Source organism: Mesoplodon bidens, assembly GCF_964165515.1.
Source record: "Mesoplodon bidens genome assembly, chromosome: 15".
NCBI classification, from domain to species: domain Eukaryota; kingdom Metazoa; phylum Chordata; class Mammalia; order Artiodactyla; family Ziphiidae; genus Mesoplodon; species Mesoplodon bidens.
Window position 1 is genome coordinate 26,766,593 of NC_138171.1, and position 20,364 is coordinate 26,786,956.

The 20,364-nt window shown below is 50.1% G+C and overlaps 2 protein-coding genes across 3 annotated transcripts; both read left to right on the forward strand.

Annotated features, from left to right (window-relative positions):
* Positions 1-24: 24 nt before the first annotated feature.
* PLAGL2 (PLAG1 like zinc finger 2) lies at positions 25-14,294 on the forward strand. 2 transcript variants are annotated; one of them, XM_081257507.1, is made up of 3 exons: positions 25-200; positions 5,432-5,804; positions 8,957-14,294. In XM_081257507.1, the coding sequence occupies exons 2-3, from the start codon at positions 5,545-5,547 to the stop codon at positions 10,185-10,187; spliced, it is 1,491 nt and encodes a 496-aa protein (XP_081113633.1). In that variant the 5' UTR covers positions 25-200; positions 5,432-5,544; the 3' UTR covers positions 10,188-14,294. The 2 variants fall into 2 exon arrangements, with proteins under 2 accessions (XP_081113633.1, XP_081113634.1); XM_081257508.1 differs by lacking the exon at positions 5,432-5,804.
* A 217-nt stretch (positions 14,295-14,511) lies between these two features.
* LOC308629544 (putative testis-specific Y-encoded-like protein 3) lies at positions 14,512-20,261 on the forward strand. Its single transcript, XM_081257510.1, has one exon. It carries the CDS (start codon positions 16,306-16,308, stop codon positions 17,368-17,370), a length of 1,065 nt encoding a protein of 354 aa, XP_081113636.1. The 5' UTR covers positions 14,512-16,305; the 3' UTR covers positions 17,371-20,261.
* The last annotated feature ends 103 nt before the right edge of the window (positions 20,262-20,364 follow it).

Consider the following 20,364-nt stretch of genomic DNA (forward strand, 5'->3'; position numbering starts at 1 on the left):
CGCCGCTCCGGCCGCTCTAGCCGGCGGGCAGGCGGGACCATAGAGAGCCCGCGGCACCGCCCCCTCCACGGGCCGAGCGCCCGCTCGTGCAGCTCCCAGAATGCACCGCACAATGGCCCGACCGCCGCCACTACCGGGGCCTGAGCGGGCCTGGCGGAGCCCGAACGCGGCCCGGCCCGCAGCGCGGGGCCCGGAACGCGGTGAGTGTGGGCGAGGGCCCTGGGGGACGGCGGGGAGCGGGGCGGGAGGCAGTCTCGCTGCGCCCGCGCGCCCGGCACCCGGAGCTGCAGCGCCCCTCATCTCTGGCCCCTGAGCGCGGTCGCCCACACCCCCGACCCGAGGCCCCCTCTGCGCCAGCCCGGCCCAGATAGGCCCCAGGGTGACGAAAACTTTCCCCGGACCCGATACCTGGGTCTGGGGGACCTGAAGAAAGCCCGCTGGCCCCCTCCCTTCCGAGACCTGGAGCCTCAGCCCTGGGGGGGTCCCCCACTCCCGACCCCCCCAGGCTCCCTGGAGACCCAGATAACGCGCTGCTGACCTTACCAGGGACCCGGGTCTGGGGGACGCAGATAAGCTGCACCTGCTCTCTCCTCTCAGACACGCCTACCCGGACCCACATAACCCCCTTTCCTGCTCCAAATAGTTCGCTCTTTCTCCTCTGTTTCATTTCCCAGAACCACATAACCCCTTTTGAGGCTTCCCTCAATTATTTGGTTCTGGGGAACCCAAATAATTTCTACCCATAGTTCCTTCCTCGGCGATCGTACTCCCAAACTCTAGACAGCTTCCACCCGGTACCATTTTGAGACTCTTGAAATTCAGGGAATTCGCTTTTATCTTCAGCCCCTTTAACCCTCCAGCCCGTGTAATCCATCCCCCAACCCCCACCGTCTCTCTTTCTTTGCGGAGGGTGGGGTGGGGGTCTCTTAGGGATCGAGATAACTTGCTCCTCCCTGTCTTCCATTCCTGAGACCTCCAGACTTCTTCCTGAATTTCTGTCCCTGGTCCGGCAGCCGTCTACCCCCAGCCCTCCCAGCCCAGGGGCGTTTAACCTTTCCCCCCATGCAGTATGGTGGTCTAGAAACGAACCAGGAGACAGGCTATCCCCTGCAAATCCTGTCCTGGCCCCATCTCGGTGGGGGAAAGGGACTTGTAAGGTGCAAGATAAGGGGACATCGGGTGTGGGGAGTTGGTACTTTCACCTGCAAGTGTTCCTGTGTCCTGGCGTGTGTGTGTTTTCCCACCTGTCTGCCTGGGACTCTGAAAGAGTGTGGCCTGGGGTTGCTAACCCTACCGCACGAGGTGAGGCCACGGGATTGGGGGGGGGTGTCTAATCAGGTTTCCTCTTGGTGAAAATGGGGCTGTTGTGAGTTGCAGCCATTTGCTCAAGGCCTCCTTAGGAGTGGGAGGCAGCGGGAATCAGGAAATCATGAATCAAAGGGACTCTAAAAAGGGTCCATCTACACCGATAGAAGAACTAGCAGCCCCTGTTAATCCTGTTTGATGTCTCCTGGAATGATGCAAGTCATTGAGACGCTCCAGCCTCCCTGTAATTTAATTCTCCCCCCACTCTGGAGTGTATGTGTGTTTGTGTGTGTGTTTTGGGGGGCAGCTGTACCCATTTCCCCCTTTCCTTCTCACCGTTCTCCAGTCAGTCAGTGTGTCTTTTGGATTTGTTTCTGATGCCCAGGTCAGGACCTGTTTTTTATCTCTAAGTCTATTTATAATTTCCCAGTTGCTATTTTGGGTTCTGCTTAAGGGAAGATTGTGTCCACCGCAAGGAAAGTTCCTGGGTGTGTTTCCTCCTCGGCAGGTGTTGAATTGAGTTCTTCAGATCCCCAAGTAGCTCTTGGGCAGCAGGGATAAAAGCTATTTTAGGGTAGTCACTGAAGTGGAGCTGTTAATCCTCTGTGGGTCTCTCTAGTTAAGAACACTTACAGATTAACCCTTTCCTTGGTGCAGGGGCGCTATTTCTCAACAGTTTTGGGGGGAGGTTTGAGAGAATTCAACTGTGGCAGCAGAAGGTGGGAACATGCAACTCAATACAAAGACAAAGATAATAGCTGCCTTTTGTTGGGTACTTAGAGCAAGCCAAGCCCTGTGCTGAGCCCTTTGCATACCTGACTAAAATAATCCTTACAACAAGCCTGTGAGGTAAGTATTTTTAGTTTTACAGATGAGGAAACAGGCTAATAATGGAGAAAGAACGCAGTCTCTATAGAGATGATGTAACACCATAAAAACTATAGTTTCATCAGAGGGCAGCAGGCATCATGGCACACACCAGAGGACAGACAGACGAGGAAGCGATTTGTCTCCTTTAAAGGCTCCCAAAGAGGGCCATACAGAGTTTTTAGCAAGCATTTGTATTTGGGGCGTGGGGCCTTAATCATAGAGGAGATTCCTACAGTGAGGGAACTCTGGCCCAGGATATGGTGCTGGAGGAAGATAAAGTAAGGGGGACTGGCTCCGGGGGGTGTGCTGAGGGTTAATTGTGAGGGAAAAGGGGAAGGCTGCATTCTGGGGAGATGTTGGGAAGGGAAGGAAACTCACTCTGAGGCCTGAGAAGACTCATCTAGGGAGAAAAAAAAAAAATAGTACTATTCAGGCCCCGTGCGGAAAAGAGGGAGACACAATTTAGACCTCAGAGACAGCACTGTTTGTATTTACACGTTTTATGTCAGACATTTCAAGAGTGTTTCACTGAATCTTCCATGAGAATTTTATAGGTAAGGAGAACAAATATCTATTTTAGAAATTGAGGAAACTGAGGTTCAGAGAAACTACGTAACCTGCCCATGGTTTCACAGCCAGTAAGTGGCAGTCTTCTGATAGCAAGTCCAAGGTTCTTTCCACAATACCTCCCTCTTCAGATCAGACGCCAGAAGGAATCTTAGGATGAAAATATACCGAGTTATACCAGTAACTGGGAGGGCTTGATTGTGTTTGTTTTATGGGAACAGGTTCTGTCAGCTTCTGTAGTTGTTAAGGTTAGAGTATGAGACCAGAAGAGCAGCTTTGAAAGAGAAGCAGAATTTTTTCACAGTTTTGCAGAGGAAGATGTCTGAAGGAATAGGCCTTCGGATAATGTGGGAGAGGCCCAGGAATCTTCCTGGATGAAGGGAGTTTGCAGACAAGGGACAGAGGGAGAAAAACTAGATTTCCAGAAGGGTTCCTAAGGTAACACTAAAGCCATAGCCCCATTACGTGCAAATCAAGGCAAGCACATGGCTGCTGCCTTCCTTCTTTGGTTCTATCAGTACAACCCTGAGAGCTCTTCTTAGCCACCATCAGCCTCTTTCCTAGAAGCCCATTACTCACTCTTCCAGCAGCAGCATACTAAACTGCTGTGTCTTGTTTGTGCTTGTTCAGAAGAACAGATGAGGTGGACGTGTGGGTGGTGGGGGACATACTGTTCTCTTTCTGAGTTTGCGTGGAATTTCCAAGGCTAGGCTCCTCTCTCACATCAGCCAGAGTGATGTGACTTGCTTCCCTCTGGCTGCCATTCCCAACTTTCCAGAGGCTGAGGTGCATGATTTCACATATTGAGGGGGGGTGGGGCAGAATTTGACTTTGAAGGTGGGGGAAATTCCCTCCAAACTAGATGTTCAAATTCGTGCTCGCTCTCTACGCAATTCCAAGCTGCCTAGTAATCGCTGGTATAATAAACAGGTAATTCCACCCTTTGGAAGAAGGAGGGGACTTAAACAATGAAAGCCAGACATCAGAGGCCTTTGAGCTTTATCGTGAAGCAGGCAAATATGCCATGATGACTCGAAGGCTCAAGTGGGACTAGTTTTTAGTGCTAACACGTGACTCATGCGAAATGCAGCCACCTTTGTGCAGATCTTTCTAGGCAAATCTCCACTCGTGATAGGGAGATGTTTATCATATTACACTGCAGTGTTTCTTCAACAAGAGGAATGGTTCCTGAACAGGACGTAGCTTATGTTAATGATGAGCAAAGCTCTCTCGGGCATAAACCCGCTGATCCCATCATCTCGTTCACGGCCAGCCTGTTGGTTGAATGGTCACTGTAAGCAGCAGGTGCTAATGAGCTGAGCAAGCATTCTTTGGCCCACAGCTAGTTTGTGCAATTGGAGCCCTCCCCAGATTCTCATGGACAATCCCCAGATACCCCTTTTGCTCCCTTCACATGGAAAAGCCTCATGACCAAATTTTGGCATGACCTCTTCAAAGCAAAGTCCCCTGTTATAGCAAGTTGCATTGGGGTTGGTAATCTTGTGTGATGAGCTTGTGAGTGTGAATGTGGCTCTGTTGTCCCCCTTTTGAGAATCAGTACGGTAATGCCCTTTCTCTCTTCCTCTGAGTTGAGTCAGGAAAGAAGTTGTGTCACCTTTGCTCCCCCGCCCCACTCCACAACCCAGTAGAAGGCATCAGACTTCAAGATATTGGCTCCCCACTTTGGAACTCAGTTTAAACTAGAACTTCCTGAGCATGTTAGCCAATAAGAATCCACTTGCATTCAATGACTGATTTACTCATCTAAAAGAAAGTTGAAAGTCCTTTTCTAGATGCTAGGTGTATGGAGATGAAAGAGATGTGATCTGAACTCGCAAAGAATCAGAGTTTGGTGATGGAGTCTAAGTTCTAATGCACGTGTGTTACTTGCTCATAATGGAGACATGCACGTGCTCTATGAGGGTCTTTGGGACCCTCAACACCACTCAACACCTTGCATGTTCGACGGGCTTTGCTAAAGAAGTGTGGTTTGGGCCCTGAGACCAAGAGACCCAGAGTGGTGGTTGAGGGCGGGACAGGACCAGTACTGGTTTAGTGGAAATGCTGAGTCTGCTGTTGCCTTCCTCAGACAGAACCTCTTGATGTTGATATGCTATTAAGAAACACATCTGCTAAGAAACACATCTGGCGCAGGGGCTGACTCTCCAGGGTGTAAATTTCCTAAGTAATGGCTTCTTTCTCCTCTGATGCCTTTTGGGCATTTTATTGCTCCTTAGCACCTCTATGAGGAGAATTGTAGAAAGTGAGGAGGAGGTAGGGTGAAGAGGAGGAGGAGGTGCTGCTATTTCTAAATTTAGTGGAAAGGATGTAAAAGTGAAGTTAGAAGGGAAAGTCTGGAGTTTAGGGCTTTTATTTCCTCTGATTATCCTGTTTTCCTATTAGCCTAGGTGGTACTTGTAATAATAGTTACCACTAAGGACTTACTAGGTGCCCAGCCTTCTGCTGAATGCTTTATATTTATTATCTCATTTAATTCTCAAAAGATCCTTATGATGTAGAGATTATTAAGCCCATTTTGTAAATGAGGGAACAGCTCAGGGAAGTAATTGGCTGAAAGTCACATGGCTTCTGAGTGGAAGGGCTGGGATGGAACGGGGATCTCTCTGCCTCCAGAGCCCATGTTTTCATGGTATTGGGCTCCCTAACACCAGGTGTTCTGATGTTTCAGGTGAAGAGATTGTTTTCTGAAGGCTGCGTTGGAGGCTGTGACAGAGCACAGAGCCCTGTGGAGCTGATGGGGAGGCTTTCTCAATAACATGGCCCTTCGCCATTAGCCTTGCCATGACCACATTTTTCACCAGCGTCCCCCCCTGGATTCAAGATGCAAAGCAGGAGGAGGAAGTGGGCTGGAAACTAGTTCCCAGGCCTCGGGGCCGGGAGGCGGAGAGTCAAGTGAAGTGCCAATGTGAAATCTCGGGGACACCCTTCTCAAATGGGGAGAAGCTGAGGCCTCAGAGCCTCCCCCATCCAGAGCAGAGGCCGTATAGCTGCCCTCAGCTGCACTGTGGCAAGGCGTTTGCCTCCAAGTACAAGCTGTATAGGTAGGTGACACTCCCATACCTCTTCCTGCCCTGAGGTTTCCAGAGGATAAAGCCAGAGAGACTCCACTGAGTGTGGGACTTTATCTGTGGCAGAAGAGTAGAGGTTAATTTGTCCCATAAGTGTACCCTGAACGTCAGCCGTTTGAGGTCACTCACTGAAAAATAATGGTGGTATTTTTTATTCAAACACTAGAATCTGATGGGTACAATATCAGATAGCCACGAACAAACTAGATAGAATTTTTTTTTTCAATACAGGTATACCTCATTGTATTGCACTTCACTTTATTGTACTTCTCAGATACTGCGTTTTTTACAAATTGAAGGTTTGTGGCAACTCTCAGTCAAGAAAGTTGGCCCAGTTTTCCAACAGCATTTGCTCACTTCATGTCTCTGTGTCATGTTTTGGTAATTCTCACAAAAAAAGATTATAGCTTGCTGAAGGCTCAGATGATAGCTAGCATTTTTTAGCAATAAAATATTTTTAAATTAAGTATATACATTGGTTTTTTAGACATAATGCTATTGCACACTTAATAGACCACAGTATAGTGTAAACATAACTTTTATATGCACTAGGAAACCAAAAAATTCATGTGACTCCTATTATTGTGACGTTCACTTTATCGCAGTGGTCTGGAACCAAACCTGCAATATCTCCGAGGTATGCCTGTGCTACTTTCCCCACCTATGTCAGGTAATGGTCAGAATATTAGCCCCAAATTAGGAATCCGTTTTAGAAGTTTAGAAGGAAAAGGAGACCCTCAAGTCCAATCTGTAAATTTTAAAGTGCAGGCTCAGAGTGGAGAAGTAACTTACCCAAGGTCTATAGCTTCTTAGGTCCTGCAGTGCCTCTTCTACTGAACTAGCATGCCACTCAGATGATTACTTATGTCTCTGTAGAGTACCTGGTGTCCTCTGGGTTGGAAGATTTCCTGAAACTTCTAAGCCCAAGAACCCCTACTTAAAGTGAAATGGAATGTGAAAGCCCTGGTGTAAAGCAGATAATGACAGAGCAGCTTTGAAGGGAGGGGGGCCCACTCGGACGTAATTTTGATTTTATCTTTGCCTTTCCATCAGAGGACTATGAACATGCCCTTTACCAATAATGTAGACTTCCTGATGCACAGTCATTCATCTCTTGACTATTATTTATTGATCTCCTGCCACATACCAGGCACAGTGTTCAGTGATACGGACAGAATAGTGAGCCAGACAGATGGGGGTGCTGGCCCTCCTTGAGTTTACTGTCTAATAGCAGGGACAGACAGTAAATGGGTAAACGCAAGAACAAGATGACCACAGAAAGCCTCAGTTCCTTGTCTGGAAAACAGTTGATAGGAAGGAACTAAAACAGGTAACAGGGTAGCGTGTGGCCAGGGTTGCCCTCATGACAGTTCTGTTGTCCTCAGGAATGCTTTGATTCTGTGTGCTCCTCTGTCTTAGGTGGATTTCAGTTGGGGCTGTCCTCTTAGACTTTCTTAGTGACAGTCTGAGTGTCAGTGGGAGGCTACAGGAAAGGTCCTGGGCCAGGAGACAGGAGCCTTGACTCCACCCTTAGTCACTGTATTTTAGGTGAATTACTAAACCTCTCTGGGCCTTTGTTTCCTCACCTTGAAAATGAGGGAAATAGACTGTGGATCACTCAGCATCTCCCTCTCATACGTTTTCATGCCAGTTGTGTCACAGGAGGTTAATAGTAACCCTCATAGGTGTGAGCACTCACACATAGCATGAGGGTAATGGGTACAATTGATAAGAATCACTGGGTGCCGTGCTAGAGACAGCAGTGGCATACCTAAGTGAACCTGGGTCTCAGGAAGGTCAGTGTTTAAATTCAGCCTCTGCCACTTACTGACTGGTGGGTGGGGCTGCCCTGTGCTTCAGCCTCTTAGGGAGGACAAGGTTAATCACACATCTCACACAGGGCTTGCAAACGGTGGGACTCCAGAGTCTTGCTGAGTTGATTCTGAGTGTACTATGGAGCTCTGGATTGCAGTTCCTGGATTCTGAGCTGCTTTCCAGACAGAAAGGAGCAGGAGCAAACCAAGGGACACTGAGGTGCCAGATCACTAAAAAAAAGTTTTTAAATGTTGCTGCTGTGCTCGCTTCGGCAGCACATATGCTAAAATTAAATGTTGCTGCTTTGTGTGGCAAACAATTTAAGTGGTACCAATGGACATGCAGTGAAAAACGAATTGTCACACTCGAAGCCACTATTCTCCTCCCCAAAGGCAGTTTCTTGTGTATTCTTGTTGAGACGTTCAAACGTGTATTCCCTTCCTTCTTTATTTTCACAGGGGATTGTATTACACGCACTATACTGAACTTCCTTTTTTGACTTGGCTCCCTATATCTTCGGATATTGTTCCAGATCAGGAAGTTTAGATATATTTCATTTTCCCTTTATTGTGTCATTTAAATTTTTGTAAATACGCTTTTTTTTTGCAAAGGAAATGCATTCAAAATTCAAAAGGTATATAATGAAAATTCTCTATCACACCCATAAAAGCTGCCCATTTCTTCTCCCCATAGGTAGCCAATGTTGTCAGTTTCTTGTGTAGCCTTCCAGAAATATTTTAAGCTCATACAAGCAAACATACATATATCTTCCCTCTTTTCATTTGTATAGTACTATTCCATAGGCACTATTCTGTCTCATGGGTTTTTTTGACTTCAGTGTATCTAGGAGCTTGCTACCTGTGGTACATATAAAGCTGCTATTATTTTAAAAAGTTGAGTTGGGAATTCTCTGGTGGTCCAGTGGTTAGGACTCTGTGCTTTCACTGCTGAGGACCCAGGTTCGATCCCTGATCAGGGAACTAAGATCCCACAAGCCTCATGGCCAGAAAAAAAAAAAAGTTGAGTCATTTTATGGACTTAGAATAACTTAATCAGTTCCCTATTGATGAACATTTAGATTGTTCCTGATTTTTTGCTACTAAAATCAGTGCTGCAAAGAATAGCAGTACCTGTGATTTTGCAGGTGGTCGAGGATATCTATAGAATACAGTTGGCATGGTATTCCATTCCACTGCATGGTTGTACCATAATTTTTGTGTCTAGTTGCCTGTTAGTGGACAACTCAGTTGTCTATAGCCAGCCCTTGTGATCTCATTTCTTTCTCCTCTGTCCTCCATCCCTATCTCCAGGCACATGGCCACTCACTCAGCCCAGAAACCCCACCAGTGCATGTACTGTGATAAGATGTTTCACCGCAAGGATCATCTGCGGAACCACCTGCAGACCCATGACCCCAACAAAGAGGCCCTCCACTGTTCTGAGTGCGGTAAGAATTACAATACGAAGCTGGGCTACCGGCGCCACCTGGCCATGCATGCCGCCAGCAGTGGTGACCTCAGCTGCAAGGTGTGCCTGCAGACCTTCGAGAGTACCCAGGCCCTGCTAGAGCACCTGAAGGCCCACTCACGCCGGGTAGCAGGTGGCGCCAAGGAGAAGAAGCACCCCTGTGACCATTGTGACCGGCGGTTCTATACTCGGAAGGATGTGCGGCGGCACCTGGTGGTCCACACAGGCCGGAAAGACTTCCTGTGCCAGTACTGTGCCCAGCGATTTGGCCGCAAAGACCACCTGACACGTCATGTCAAGAAGAGTCACTCGCAAGAGCTGCTCAAGATCAAGACAGAGCCAGTGGACATGTTAGGCCTGCTCAGCTGCAGCTCCACAGTCAACGTGAAGGAAGAGCTGAGCCCTGTGCTGTGCATGGCCTCTCGGGACGTGATGGGGGCCAAGGCCTTCCCTGGCATGTTGCCCATGGGCATGTATGGTGCCCACATCCCTACCATGCCCAGTGCGGGTGTGCCACACTCCCTGGTGCACAACACGCTGCCCATGGGTATGAGCTACCCTCTGGAGTCCTCACCTATCTCTTCCCCAGCTCAGCTTCCTCCAAAATACCAGCTTGGATCTACCTCATACTTGCCCGACAAATTGCCCAAAGTGGAGGTGGATAGTTTGCTGGCGGAGCTTCCTGGAAGCCTGTCTCTCTCATCCGCTGAACCCCAGCCCGCCTCACCTCAGCCGGCGGCAGCTGCGGCCCTCCTAGATGAAGCACTGCTCACCAAGAGCCCCGCCAACCTCTCTGAGGCCCTCTGCGCTGCTAATGTGGACTTCTCCCACTTACTGGGCTTTCTTCCTCTCAACCTGCCCCCATGTAACCCGCCCGGGGCCACAGGAGGCCTGGTCATGGGCTACTCCCAGGCTGAGGCGCAGCCCCTGCTCACCACTTTGCAAGCTCAGCCTCAAGATTCCCCGGGAGCTGGGGGACCGCTGAACTTTGGGCCTCTGCACTCCTTGCCTCCTGTCTTCACCTCTGGCCTGAGCACCACCACCCTGCCTCGTTTCCACCAGGCATTCCAGTAGCCCCAAGGAGGACCTCAGCTCAGTCTTGGCTCTGTCAGGGAGTCTCAGTATCTACCCCATATGCATCCCCCATGAAGGCAGCTGAGCTTTCAGAGCTGAGTTCAAAATGAAAAATTCCAGTATCTGTATGGAGCACTTGGTTTGGGGGCTTGGGCTCCAGGATCAGTTCCAGGAGGAGCCTTGAGCCCCAACCCCATGAAAAGATGTCATACAATAGGACTTCAGGTATTTTTACTTTTTTTTTTTTTAATCTGAATCGGGAGCCACACCTAGCCCTCTCCCTCTCCAAAGCATCAGAACCTCCTTCTCTTTGGAGAAGGGAGAGGTCTCTTGGAGACACAGAGGGTTTTACTTTGGATGACCTCGAGAGAAATAGCCCAAGAAGCCCGTCTTCTGGTCCCAGCCTGCAGACCCCACAGCAGTTGGTGAGGCCCTGCTGCAGAGGGTCCATCGCCTGCTTCCAACCAACAGGCAGGAGAGAGGGCCTCTGTTCTTCCCCATCACCTCCATCCCTCCTGTCCTAGCACCTCCATTTTCAGTGTTTTCCAGCAACGGTACCGTTTACACAGTCGCCTCAGACACACCATTTCACCTCCCTTGCTGAGCTGTATAGCCTTAGAATGATTGCAGTGAACATTGTTTACACACCGTGAATCCATTCCCACCAGTCCATTCCAGTTGGCACCAGCCGGAACCATTTGGTACCTGGTGTTAACTGGAGCCCTGTTTACAAGGCGGAGTCGGGTCTCACTGACTTCTCTTCACTTGAGGTCATATTTTTCCCCTGTGGGGAAATAAACTGACTTTGGACTGCTTCAGTCTCTGCCATCTTCCATGACTGTGTCTGTTCCTGCCTTCCTCGGTAGAGTCCACAGGAGACAGGCAAGAAGATTGGAGCAGTTTTCTCACAGGTCTGCAATTCTGTTTTTCTCCAAGTACAGCACGACCCCCTCATCCTCCTTTTGAACTGGAGAGGGGAAGAAATGAAAGGCATGCCCACTTCCATCACCCCCCGCCCCAGTTCTCTAATCCCCACCCTGAATGTCATGAGCTTTTATCATTAGTCTTGGGACGAGGGACTCCGGCTCTAGGCTGGTGTGGATAGCAAAGGAGAGGGTGAGACCTCATTTGTCTCTCTCCTGTCTCTTTTCCAGGAAGTTGTGGAATTGTTGGAAGAAGAGTTTTCAGAAAGTTAGGACTGGGCAGATGGTTGAGTCCTAATCTCTGGGTGTACATCATTGCCTCCCATACCAAACTGTTTTCTTCTCTACAGTGTTCCTCCTCTCTCCCACTTTGCAGTCCCGTGGACTCAGGCCCACTGTGCCTAGGCTTCTCTGCTCTCCATCAAAGAACTTCCATCTTCCTTTTGTGGCCCCTCTCACTTTTGCCCCCAGTACTCAGCAAGTTTCTTGCAACAAATGATTAGTTCTTCTCTTCTGACTTGTGGGGCTCCCTGCCACAGCACAGCTCTTGCCCAGCTGAACCCCATCCCTGCTTCATCTCAGTTCTGCATGGGCTTTGCTCTTCCCACTCGTGGAAGGGAGGCAGCTCAGGGACCACCAGTGTGGGGCCCTCTTGAGACACTTCCACTCTGATTCAGAAACACACTCCTACCTCTTTACTGTTAACTCCTACAGATGCAGCCAGCAGTTTCTGGGCGCTTCTCTCAGCAGGTGCCTCATACTGGCTTCTCCACTAGGGTTTCAGGACAAACTACCGAGGAACTGCCTCAGCCTCTTCCCAGTCCTCCCCCCCTCCCCCTTCTGTCTAGAAACCACTTTGGTTTATCATCAGGAACTGAGCAGGTCCAAGACCCAGGCTTCTGCTTCAGCCCAGGCCAGTACTCTTCCTTTGAGGTGAAAGCCTTAAAATGTAGCTCCCTGGCCCTTAATTGGAAGTAATGTGGAGTGAATAAGCATGTTTTAGTTTAGGCAGGCTAGTTTGGGATACCTTTAAAAAAAAAAAAAAGACAAAACCAGATATCAAGGTGTCTGGCAAGATTAGAATCGGAGTAGGTGATTTGCTTCTAAAAATTCGCTTCAGTGAGTCCCAGGGACTAACTAAGGTTTACTTTTGAACGCGTCCCCTTGGTACGCAGCCACCTCCTGCATGCTGTGCATGTTACTGGGACTCGTATATAGGAAATGGTATGTGAGGATCCAAACAGGACTCTGCTGCTATTCTCCTTGTCGTCTCTGATCTTCATCACTAGACCCAGCAACCCTCACCCCTCCCTGCCGCCTTCCCTGCATCTTTCGTTTACAGAGGCAAATGGGCCTCTGGCCACAGAATACAAAGTCTTGGGCGGTTAGAAGAGTCCCCTCCTCTTTGCCTGCTCTTTCCTGTCCCTTCCTTGAATACTCTCCCCCGTTAGTGATGCTGGGAAACTCATAGGACAGGCAAAGCAACTATTTAAAACCTTGTAACTGGGGCCTTGCTCCTCCTCCCCTCACTTCTTCCTTCCGTCCTGTTCCTCTTTTCTTCTTCCTTCAATGCCCTTCCCACCCACGAGGAATTTTCCTATCACTGTGAACGTTGCTGGTGCAGAGGAACATTTGCCTTCACCTTTTTTGTTTTTTTTTTTGGACCATAGACACCCAGCCATTTCTTAAACCTCCCCAAAATTAAAAAAAAGTCCACATTGGCCTGGTTGTTCAAAGGATAAGAATAGCTTTATCCTACTCAGTACCAGACCCACTTCAGTACCCTTACTGAGGCCATGAGAGCCTAGGGGTTTCTGCCCAGGACAGGAGCCATGGCATGTTGGCAGAGACCAAACGGGGACCAGGAAAAGGGGTGATGTTCCCTTCCCCCACCACCTCCAACCTCTGTCAGCATGAGCTGCCGTGAACAGTGGCAGGCAACTCCCCCTCTGCACAGTAGCTGGTCAGGGTTGAGTGCAGTCCTGGGGGCCAGGGGATAGCATGCCCAGTTGTGTCAGCTCAGAGGATCTGCACATCTTAGAGATGTGAGAGGTAGGGAAAGGAATAACAGTGATGTTTTTTCCCTCACCCTTTTACAATGGCATTTGGTTAATGGAAATCTGGGAAGCAGGTGTGATTACTTCTTTTGCTCATAGATACTGTTCTAAGTTGAAATTCTCTCACTGCCCTGAACTATCCCCTAGTAGCCCTTTAAGTCCCCACCCCCCTTCTTTTTGGTAGCTGTTTTCTCCACCCTCTCTCCACCTCCTCTCTTATCTAGGAGCTGTTTTTAAGCACGATTTTTTTTAACAGTTTATATTGTACAGGATCAATATTTTGCTTTTTAACAAGGATATTTATGTAATAAGAAACTGCCTTAGGCAGGTGTTGGCCAGAAAAGTCCAGATTCCTCTGGGACCCCACCCTGGCCTCTCCTGGAACTCTGAACCTGCTGTGGAAGGAATTGGCTGTAACCTCACCACTGGAGAGTAGGGTCTGTGGCGAGGGAAAGGGGTGTACTGGTTGTGACAGGAGAAGGATCCACCATCATAATCTAGTGCCTCTATGGAGGGGTTTGGAAGAAGCATTCCAGTTCAGTTTCTTCGGGTGTGAGCTTCCTTCCTTAGCGGCTTCTCCCCATAGTGCACCTCTCCACCTCCTACTGTTCGGCACTAGAACTCCTGAAACACCACTTCTCATACACCTCCCTCCCTCCTTCCCAGTGGTCAAGGCTTTGGAGCCACTCTTTTCGGAACGCCAGATTATTTAAAGAGAGAAAAATACAAGACAAAACCTTCTAGCACTTTGTAAACACAGTGAATAACCTCTTGGAGTATTTTTGGCTTTATATAAAACAAGGTTTTTAATTGTAAAATATAAGTGCCATTAGAAAATGCACAGGGCCTATCTTTGTTAAAGTAGATTTTTCAATGTTTTGCAGAATTACATTTTCAAAAAAAAGTTTTTATAATGAAGTTGTTTATTAAAAACTTCTGAATGATGTGTTTGGAAGTTGTGAACCTGTTTGATTGGGAAGGGGTAGGAGAGAGCCTGAAGAAGAACTGGAATCCAGACATCTTTAGCATCCAAGGGGATGATGAGTATAGGGCAGACAGTAACAACCCTTCACATTAGCACCTACAAACTTTGCACTTTGAAATTAAAGATCTTTGAGGTAAGTGGCATCATGCCACCACAATAATCTTGGGTGCAAGAGTCAGAAAAACCAAATTGGCTTAAAGGTGACATTTCATGTCACTGAAAATGCCAGATGGAGTGCAGTCTTGAGGTTAATACGGATCCAGCAACTCAAACATGGTTGGCCTTAGCATTCCTGTGTTTGCCGTATCTTGTGCAGTTGTGACTTCATCCTCCAGCCCTTCAAAATGGTTTGTCCCTTTGTGTAGGAGAAGAATGCTGCCATAATTCCAGTCATTTTCACACAGTGCTGACCACAAATGGAGAGGGACCCTTTCTGGGCTCTCTAAGGAGAGAGGAGTCCTTTATTCACGGAAGCCTCAGTAAGCGTCTCCTGTCTCATTGGCCGTGATGGCATTCTGTGCCATCCCAAAACCAGTCACTATAGGCCAGTGATGACAAGGCTGAGACGGGTTGGAGTAGTTTCTCAAAGGAAATTTGGGGTACTGTTAGGATGAGGAATGGATGCTGGTTGTCCAAGAAAAAAATGTCATCCATTGCCCAAGGCGCACAGCTGGTAAGTGACAGAGCTAGGACCTAACCTTGACCACACTTGCGCCTACCCATTTGGTTCAGACAGACTCTTGAAAGGCTATTATGGCTTCACCTGATGTTGCTTGGCCAGTCTCCAGTGAAGGTAGTCATCACTATTCCGGGCCCCATCCCTTGTACTGAGATCCTCCTGTCCAGGGCTCAGACCAAGCTTGCTTTTCTGTGGTCTGGAGCCAGTGTTCATAGCCAAGCAGTGCAAATCACTCCAGAGACCAGCCCAAGAATTTATGGGACGTTAAGTGTTAATGTGTGTAACAGGTGCTTTATGTACAAAGGCAGTGAGTGGGCTGGCTCTTCATCTCTGGCCTTCTGTTTACTTGACTAACTGTCCACCCCAGTGGGTTGGATCCCTGCTAGGGCCCCAAGAGAATCCACCTTGCCCTCTAGGGGATGCATACCCAGGAGTGGGTCTGGGGGCTCAAAGCTATCTTTTCCATTGGATGGGAGGAAGCTGAAGGCCTTCTGGAGGAGGTGGCAAGGACTTCCAGGTGAGCGGGTGGGGTATTGGGTGTATTGACCTCCATGGGCCACAAGTTTGGGAGCTGAGATCACAGGAGTGCAGGTGCACTTGCAGGATCAGGGCTGCAGAGGCTGGTCCATCCAGGCTCTTACTATCTGTGCACAGACCCTGCACTTCAGACTAGAGTTCACATTTGTGAAATGTCTGAAGCAGAGAAAAGGGTAGCCCCTAGGCCTAAGACGAGGTGAAGCCATGTCCACCCTTCAGCCTGTCAGCCCAGGAAGATCCAGCTCGTTCAGGGAAACCAGGCAGGGGTCCACTTGCTTCCTGGTTGGCAGCATTTGGGACCTTCCCTTGCCCTTAGATCCTTCTACTCAGACCTTGTTTCTTCCTTTTCCCACAAATATTTTGAGCACCTCCACGTGCCTGACAATTACTATGCAAGTTTCTGTCTAGTCAGCCTCTGCAACGGATACCTCTTGAGTCCTCTGCATATGCCTGAGTAATTTATCCTGTGAAAGCTGCCCCAAAGCCACAGTCGAGTGTGGGCACCAGCCGACTCCCATCTGTCCACCACAGATGCGGGGAACAGTAATTGCCTGGCGTGGTGGCTGTGGGGTTGGGCCTGATCCTGGGCGCCTGCTCAGAGCTGTTCGCTGCTTGGTACACCCCTGCACTTCAACCATTTCCACCGCCGACTCCCAGTTCTGTCTGGGCGCCCGCAGTCGCATCCCCACCGGGCAGCCCCCTGCCACTCCGCCAGGCGCCTAGTCCCAAGACAGCCGGGGAAACCTTGCGAATCACATCCGGAAAAGCGTGGGGGCGCAACGGGCGGGGCGAGCCCCGTAGGAGAAAATCGGGCCTCCCTGCCTACTACCCGCGGTCCCGCTGGGGTCGCTGCCAGCCACCCAGCCGCCCCTCTCGCTGCACCCGCAGTATCGCCCGCGCGCCCCGAGCCCCTCCAGGCCAGAGGCTCCCGCAGGTGATGGCGGACGAGGGTGCGGGGGGCCTGGAAACCGCCGCGCGCCGGGTCACCGCGTCTGGGGCCCAAGAGGCTGGGGGACGCGGGTATCCCGACCCCGCAGCCCGCCCAGGGACCGACCTGCCTGCCCCGGAGGGCCGGGAAGAGGCCTCCGCGGCCACTGACCTGAGCCCAGAAAACGGTCTTTTCGGGGACGGGGCCCCAGAAACCTGTGGCACAGAAGGGTGGGAGGCTCGGGCTGGAGCCGGCGGGAAGGCAGAGGAAGTGACGACTGGGGAGGGCGCCATCTTCATGGAGGAGGCGGAGCGGGAGGTGGGGAAGCAGCAAGTGGGAGAGGAGATGGAGGTGGCCGAGAAGCTGGTGCGGGGGGAGAAGCTGGAGGTGGGAGCGGAGGCGCAGCAAGGCCCGGGACCCCTGAACTTTGGTGGCCCAGCTGTGGACCCGCTGGAAGCCATCCAGTGGGAGCTGGAGGCCGTGAGTGCCCAGGCGGACAGGGCCTACCTGCGCCTGGAGCGCAGGTTTGGGCGCATGCACTGGTTGCACCTAGCCCGAAGGAGCTTCATCATCCAGAATATTCCTGGCTTCTGGGTCACTGCCTTCCTGAACCACCCGCAGCCGTCAGCCATGATCAGCCCCCGAGGCGAAGACATGCTCTGCTACGTGATGAATTTGGAGGTGAGGGAGCACAGGCACGCCAGGACGGGCTGCAAGTTCAAGTTCAGTTTTTGGAGCAACCCCTACTTTCGGAACAAGGTGACAGTGAAGAAGTATGAGTGCAGATCCTCAGGCCGGGTGGTGTCAATCGCAAGTCGCATTTGCTGGCACTGGGGCCAGGAACCTCCGACTCTGGTACACAGGAAGCGGGACACCGTCCGCAGCTTCTTCAGCTGGTTCTCAAAGCACAGCCTCCCGGAGGCCGACAGGGTTGCCCAGATTATTCAAGAGGACCTGTGGCCCAACCCCCTGCAGTACTACCTACTCTGGGATAGGCCCCACAGAGCCAGGCAAGGCCTAGCAAGGTGGCCCACAGAGGCCCCTCCTAGGCCCTATGGGTTCCAGTCTGGCTAAGTCCTGCCCTGGGACCTGGCCCCTACACAAGACTCCTTTCTGCCTCCTGGAGACCTGTGCTTAGGCCAGCCATGGCACTCTGCTGTCTGCTTTCTGTTCCGTGTACTCTGACCCCTTTGGACTTAAGTGGACTCAGCTCCGAGATTGTGGCCTTCATGGCCACGCTCTTCTGTTTCCATGTAGGCTCCATGCATCACATGACTGTCACATGCCACAGTGTCTACCCAAGCACTCAGTGCTGTGGACAGGTACTACCATCATCATGGCCTGGACCTGTCTTTGATCATGGCCTTCCACCCATTTTTTGTGTGTGTGTGGTACGCGGGCCTCTCACTGTTGTGGCCTCTCCCGTTGTGGAGCACAGGCTCCGGACATGCAGGCTCAGCGGCCATGGCTCACGGGCCCAGCTGCTCCGTGGCATGTGGGATCTTCCCGGACCGGGGCACGAACCCGTGTCCCCTGCATCGGCAGGCGGACTCTCAACCACTGTGCCACCAGGGAAGCCCCACCACCCATTTTTAACATGGGCACCCACAGGTCATCACTAGGAGGACCAGTGCCTCTTTGAGGCCTACTCCTTCAAGGCCACAGCATGTCGGGCTTCATACTTATGCTGACCCCACACCTGTCCGTGGCAAGCTGAGTCTTGTCACCCAAGAGGAAGTGGGTGCATTTGGTCAGCCAGACTTGGACATTCCAGGACCTCAGGACCACAGGCCAGGCTAATGGACTGTTGGGCATCTAGCAGAATGGGCATGGGGTGAGGTCAAGGACATGAAGCAGTGGGCAATGCATTCTTTGTGATCACACTGCTCTTCTTACCCCTGTGTTGGTCCTACTTCCCGACCTGCTACTGACTTGTGAAGGTCTGTGTCCTACCTGTGTCTGGTCATCGCCCTTCTCATGAGTTTCACCCATGTTGCCAGCAACCTTGTTGCCTGCTCCCAGGTCTATAAGGACCTCAAGAACTGCCTGTGAACGCAGGTGGGCCACCTGCCAACGCACAAGAGCTCCCAAACCCCCAGGAACTCTGCCACGCTGTTATATCTGGGCATGCACTTAAGGCAGGGGCAGTAATGGAGTCCCTTCCAGAAGCCTACCTTCCTGAGCTCCAGTCACTGGACTCACACAGAACCCAACTCCCCTGTCTCCACTTGTTTTTAGGCTGCCAGCTTGGGGGTGCTGGAGAGGGGGTGTTTCTGCTCATGAGGCCTTTCTCCACCTGCTGAGATCTCACATGTTTCTTTTTATTTTCTTTAAAGTGATAGCTCAGAAACAAAATAACTGAAGAAGCAAGGTTTTTTACAAACAGCTGAGGAGACAGGCTTTCTTGTTGAATTTGCCGCTCTGATTGTCTCCAGAGAGGGAGGGTTGTCCTGTAGCTTGGCGGAGCTCTCGTTGCCCCCTCTGCTCCAGGGCCCTGACCCCCTCAGCAACGGGGGGCAGCACAGGGCCCCTGAGCAGAGACACCAGGAGCTCCGGGCCCGCAGGGATAGCACATTGTTCTGTTTCGTGCTTTGTTCTTGGAGACTAACTTTAGCTCCAACTCTACTTTCTTCTCCTTTCGCCGGATCCAAACCCTCATGGGATCCTGTTAGTACAGGAGCTTAGCTGTGCCCCCCTCCTAAGACCCCCTAAGACAGTTTTTTGGGGCTGTCTCCATCTCATTTTGAGGGAGTGACCATACCTAGGCCCCTTCCCATGGAAGGCCTTCTTTTCTGCTCCCGAGGACCTGGGGAGGCCTTAACACAAAATAAAGGAGGGGGGCTGCTCTTGGCAGGGGCGTGTAAGAGAAGTTGGAGCCAGCTGGGAAGACAGGGATGGAGGAGGGCCTGCAAGGTGCAGGGAGGGGAGCCCCCGAATCTTCCTAACTTTTTTGATTCACCAACTGATATTTTAATTTAAAAAAATTTTTTTCCTTTTATTTTTTAAAATTTATTTGTATTTGATTATTCCAGTTTCTAAAAATTTTGATGGTCAACCCTATTGAGGAAATTTGTTGATTTTTTTTTAACATCTTTATTGCAGTATAATTGCTTTACAATGGTGCGTTAGTTTCCGCTTTATAACAAAGTGAATCAGTTATACATATTCATATGTCCCCATATCTCTTCCCTCTTGCGTCTCCCTCCCTCCCACCCTCCCTATCCCACCCCTCTAGGTGGTCACAAAGCACCGAGCTGATCTCCCTGTGCTATGCAGCTGCTTCCCACTAGCTATCTAGTGGGATATATATGTCCATGCCACTCTCTCACTTCGTCCCAGCTTACCGTTCCCGCTCCCCGTGTCCTCAAGTCCATTCTCTACGTCTGCGTGTAGATTTTTTTTAAATTAATTTTTATTGGAGTATGGTTGCTTTACGATGTTGTGTTAGCCTCCACTGCACAACAAAATGAATCAGCCATACACATACAGATACCCCCTCCCTTTTGGACTTCCCTCCCATTTAGGTTACCACAGTGCATTAGGTAAGAGTTCCCTGTGCTATACTGTATGTTCCCATCAGTTGTCTATTTTATACATAGTATCAATAATGTATATGTGTCAATCCCAGTCTCCCAGTTCCTCCCACCCCACCCCTTTCCCCCTTGGTATCCATACGTTTGTTCTCTACGTCTGTGTCTCTATTTTTGCTTTGCAGATAAGATCATCTATACCATTTTTCTAGATTCCACATATATGTGTTATTATACAATATTTGCTTTTCCCTTTCTGACTTACTTTACTCTGTATGGCACTTTCTAGGTCCATCCATGACTCTACAAATGATCCGTTTTTATTCCTTTTTATGGCTGAGTAATATTCCATTGTATATATGTACCACATCTTTATCCATTCCTCTGTTGATGGACATTTAGGTTGTTTCCATGTCCTGGCTATTGTAAATAGTGCTTCAGTGAACATTGGGATGCATGTGTTTTTTTGAATTATGGTTTTCTCTGGGTCATATGGTAGTTCTGTTTTTAGTTCTTTAAGGAACCTCCATACTGTTTT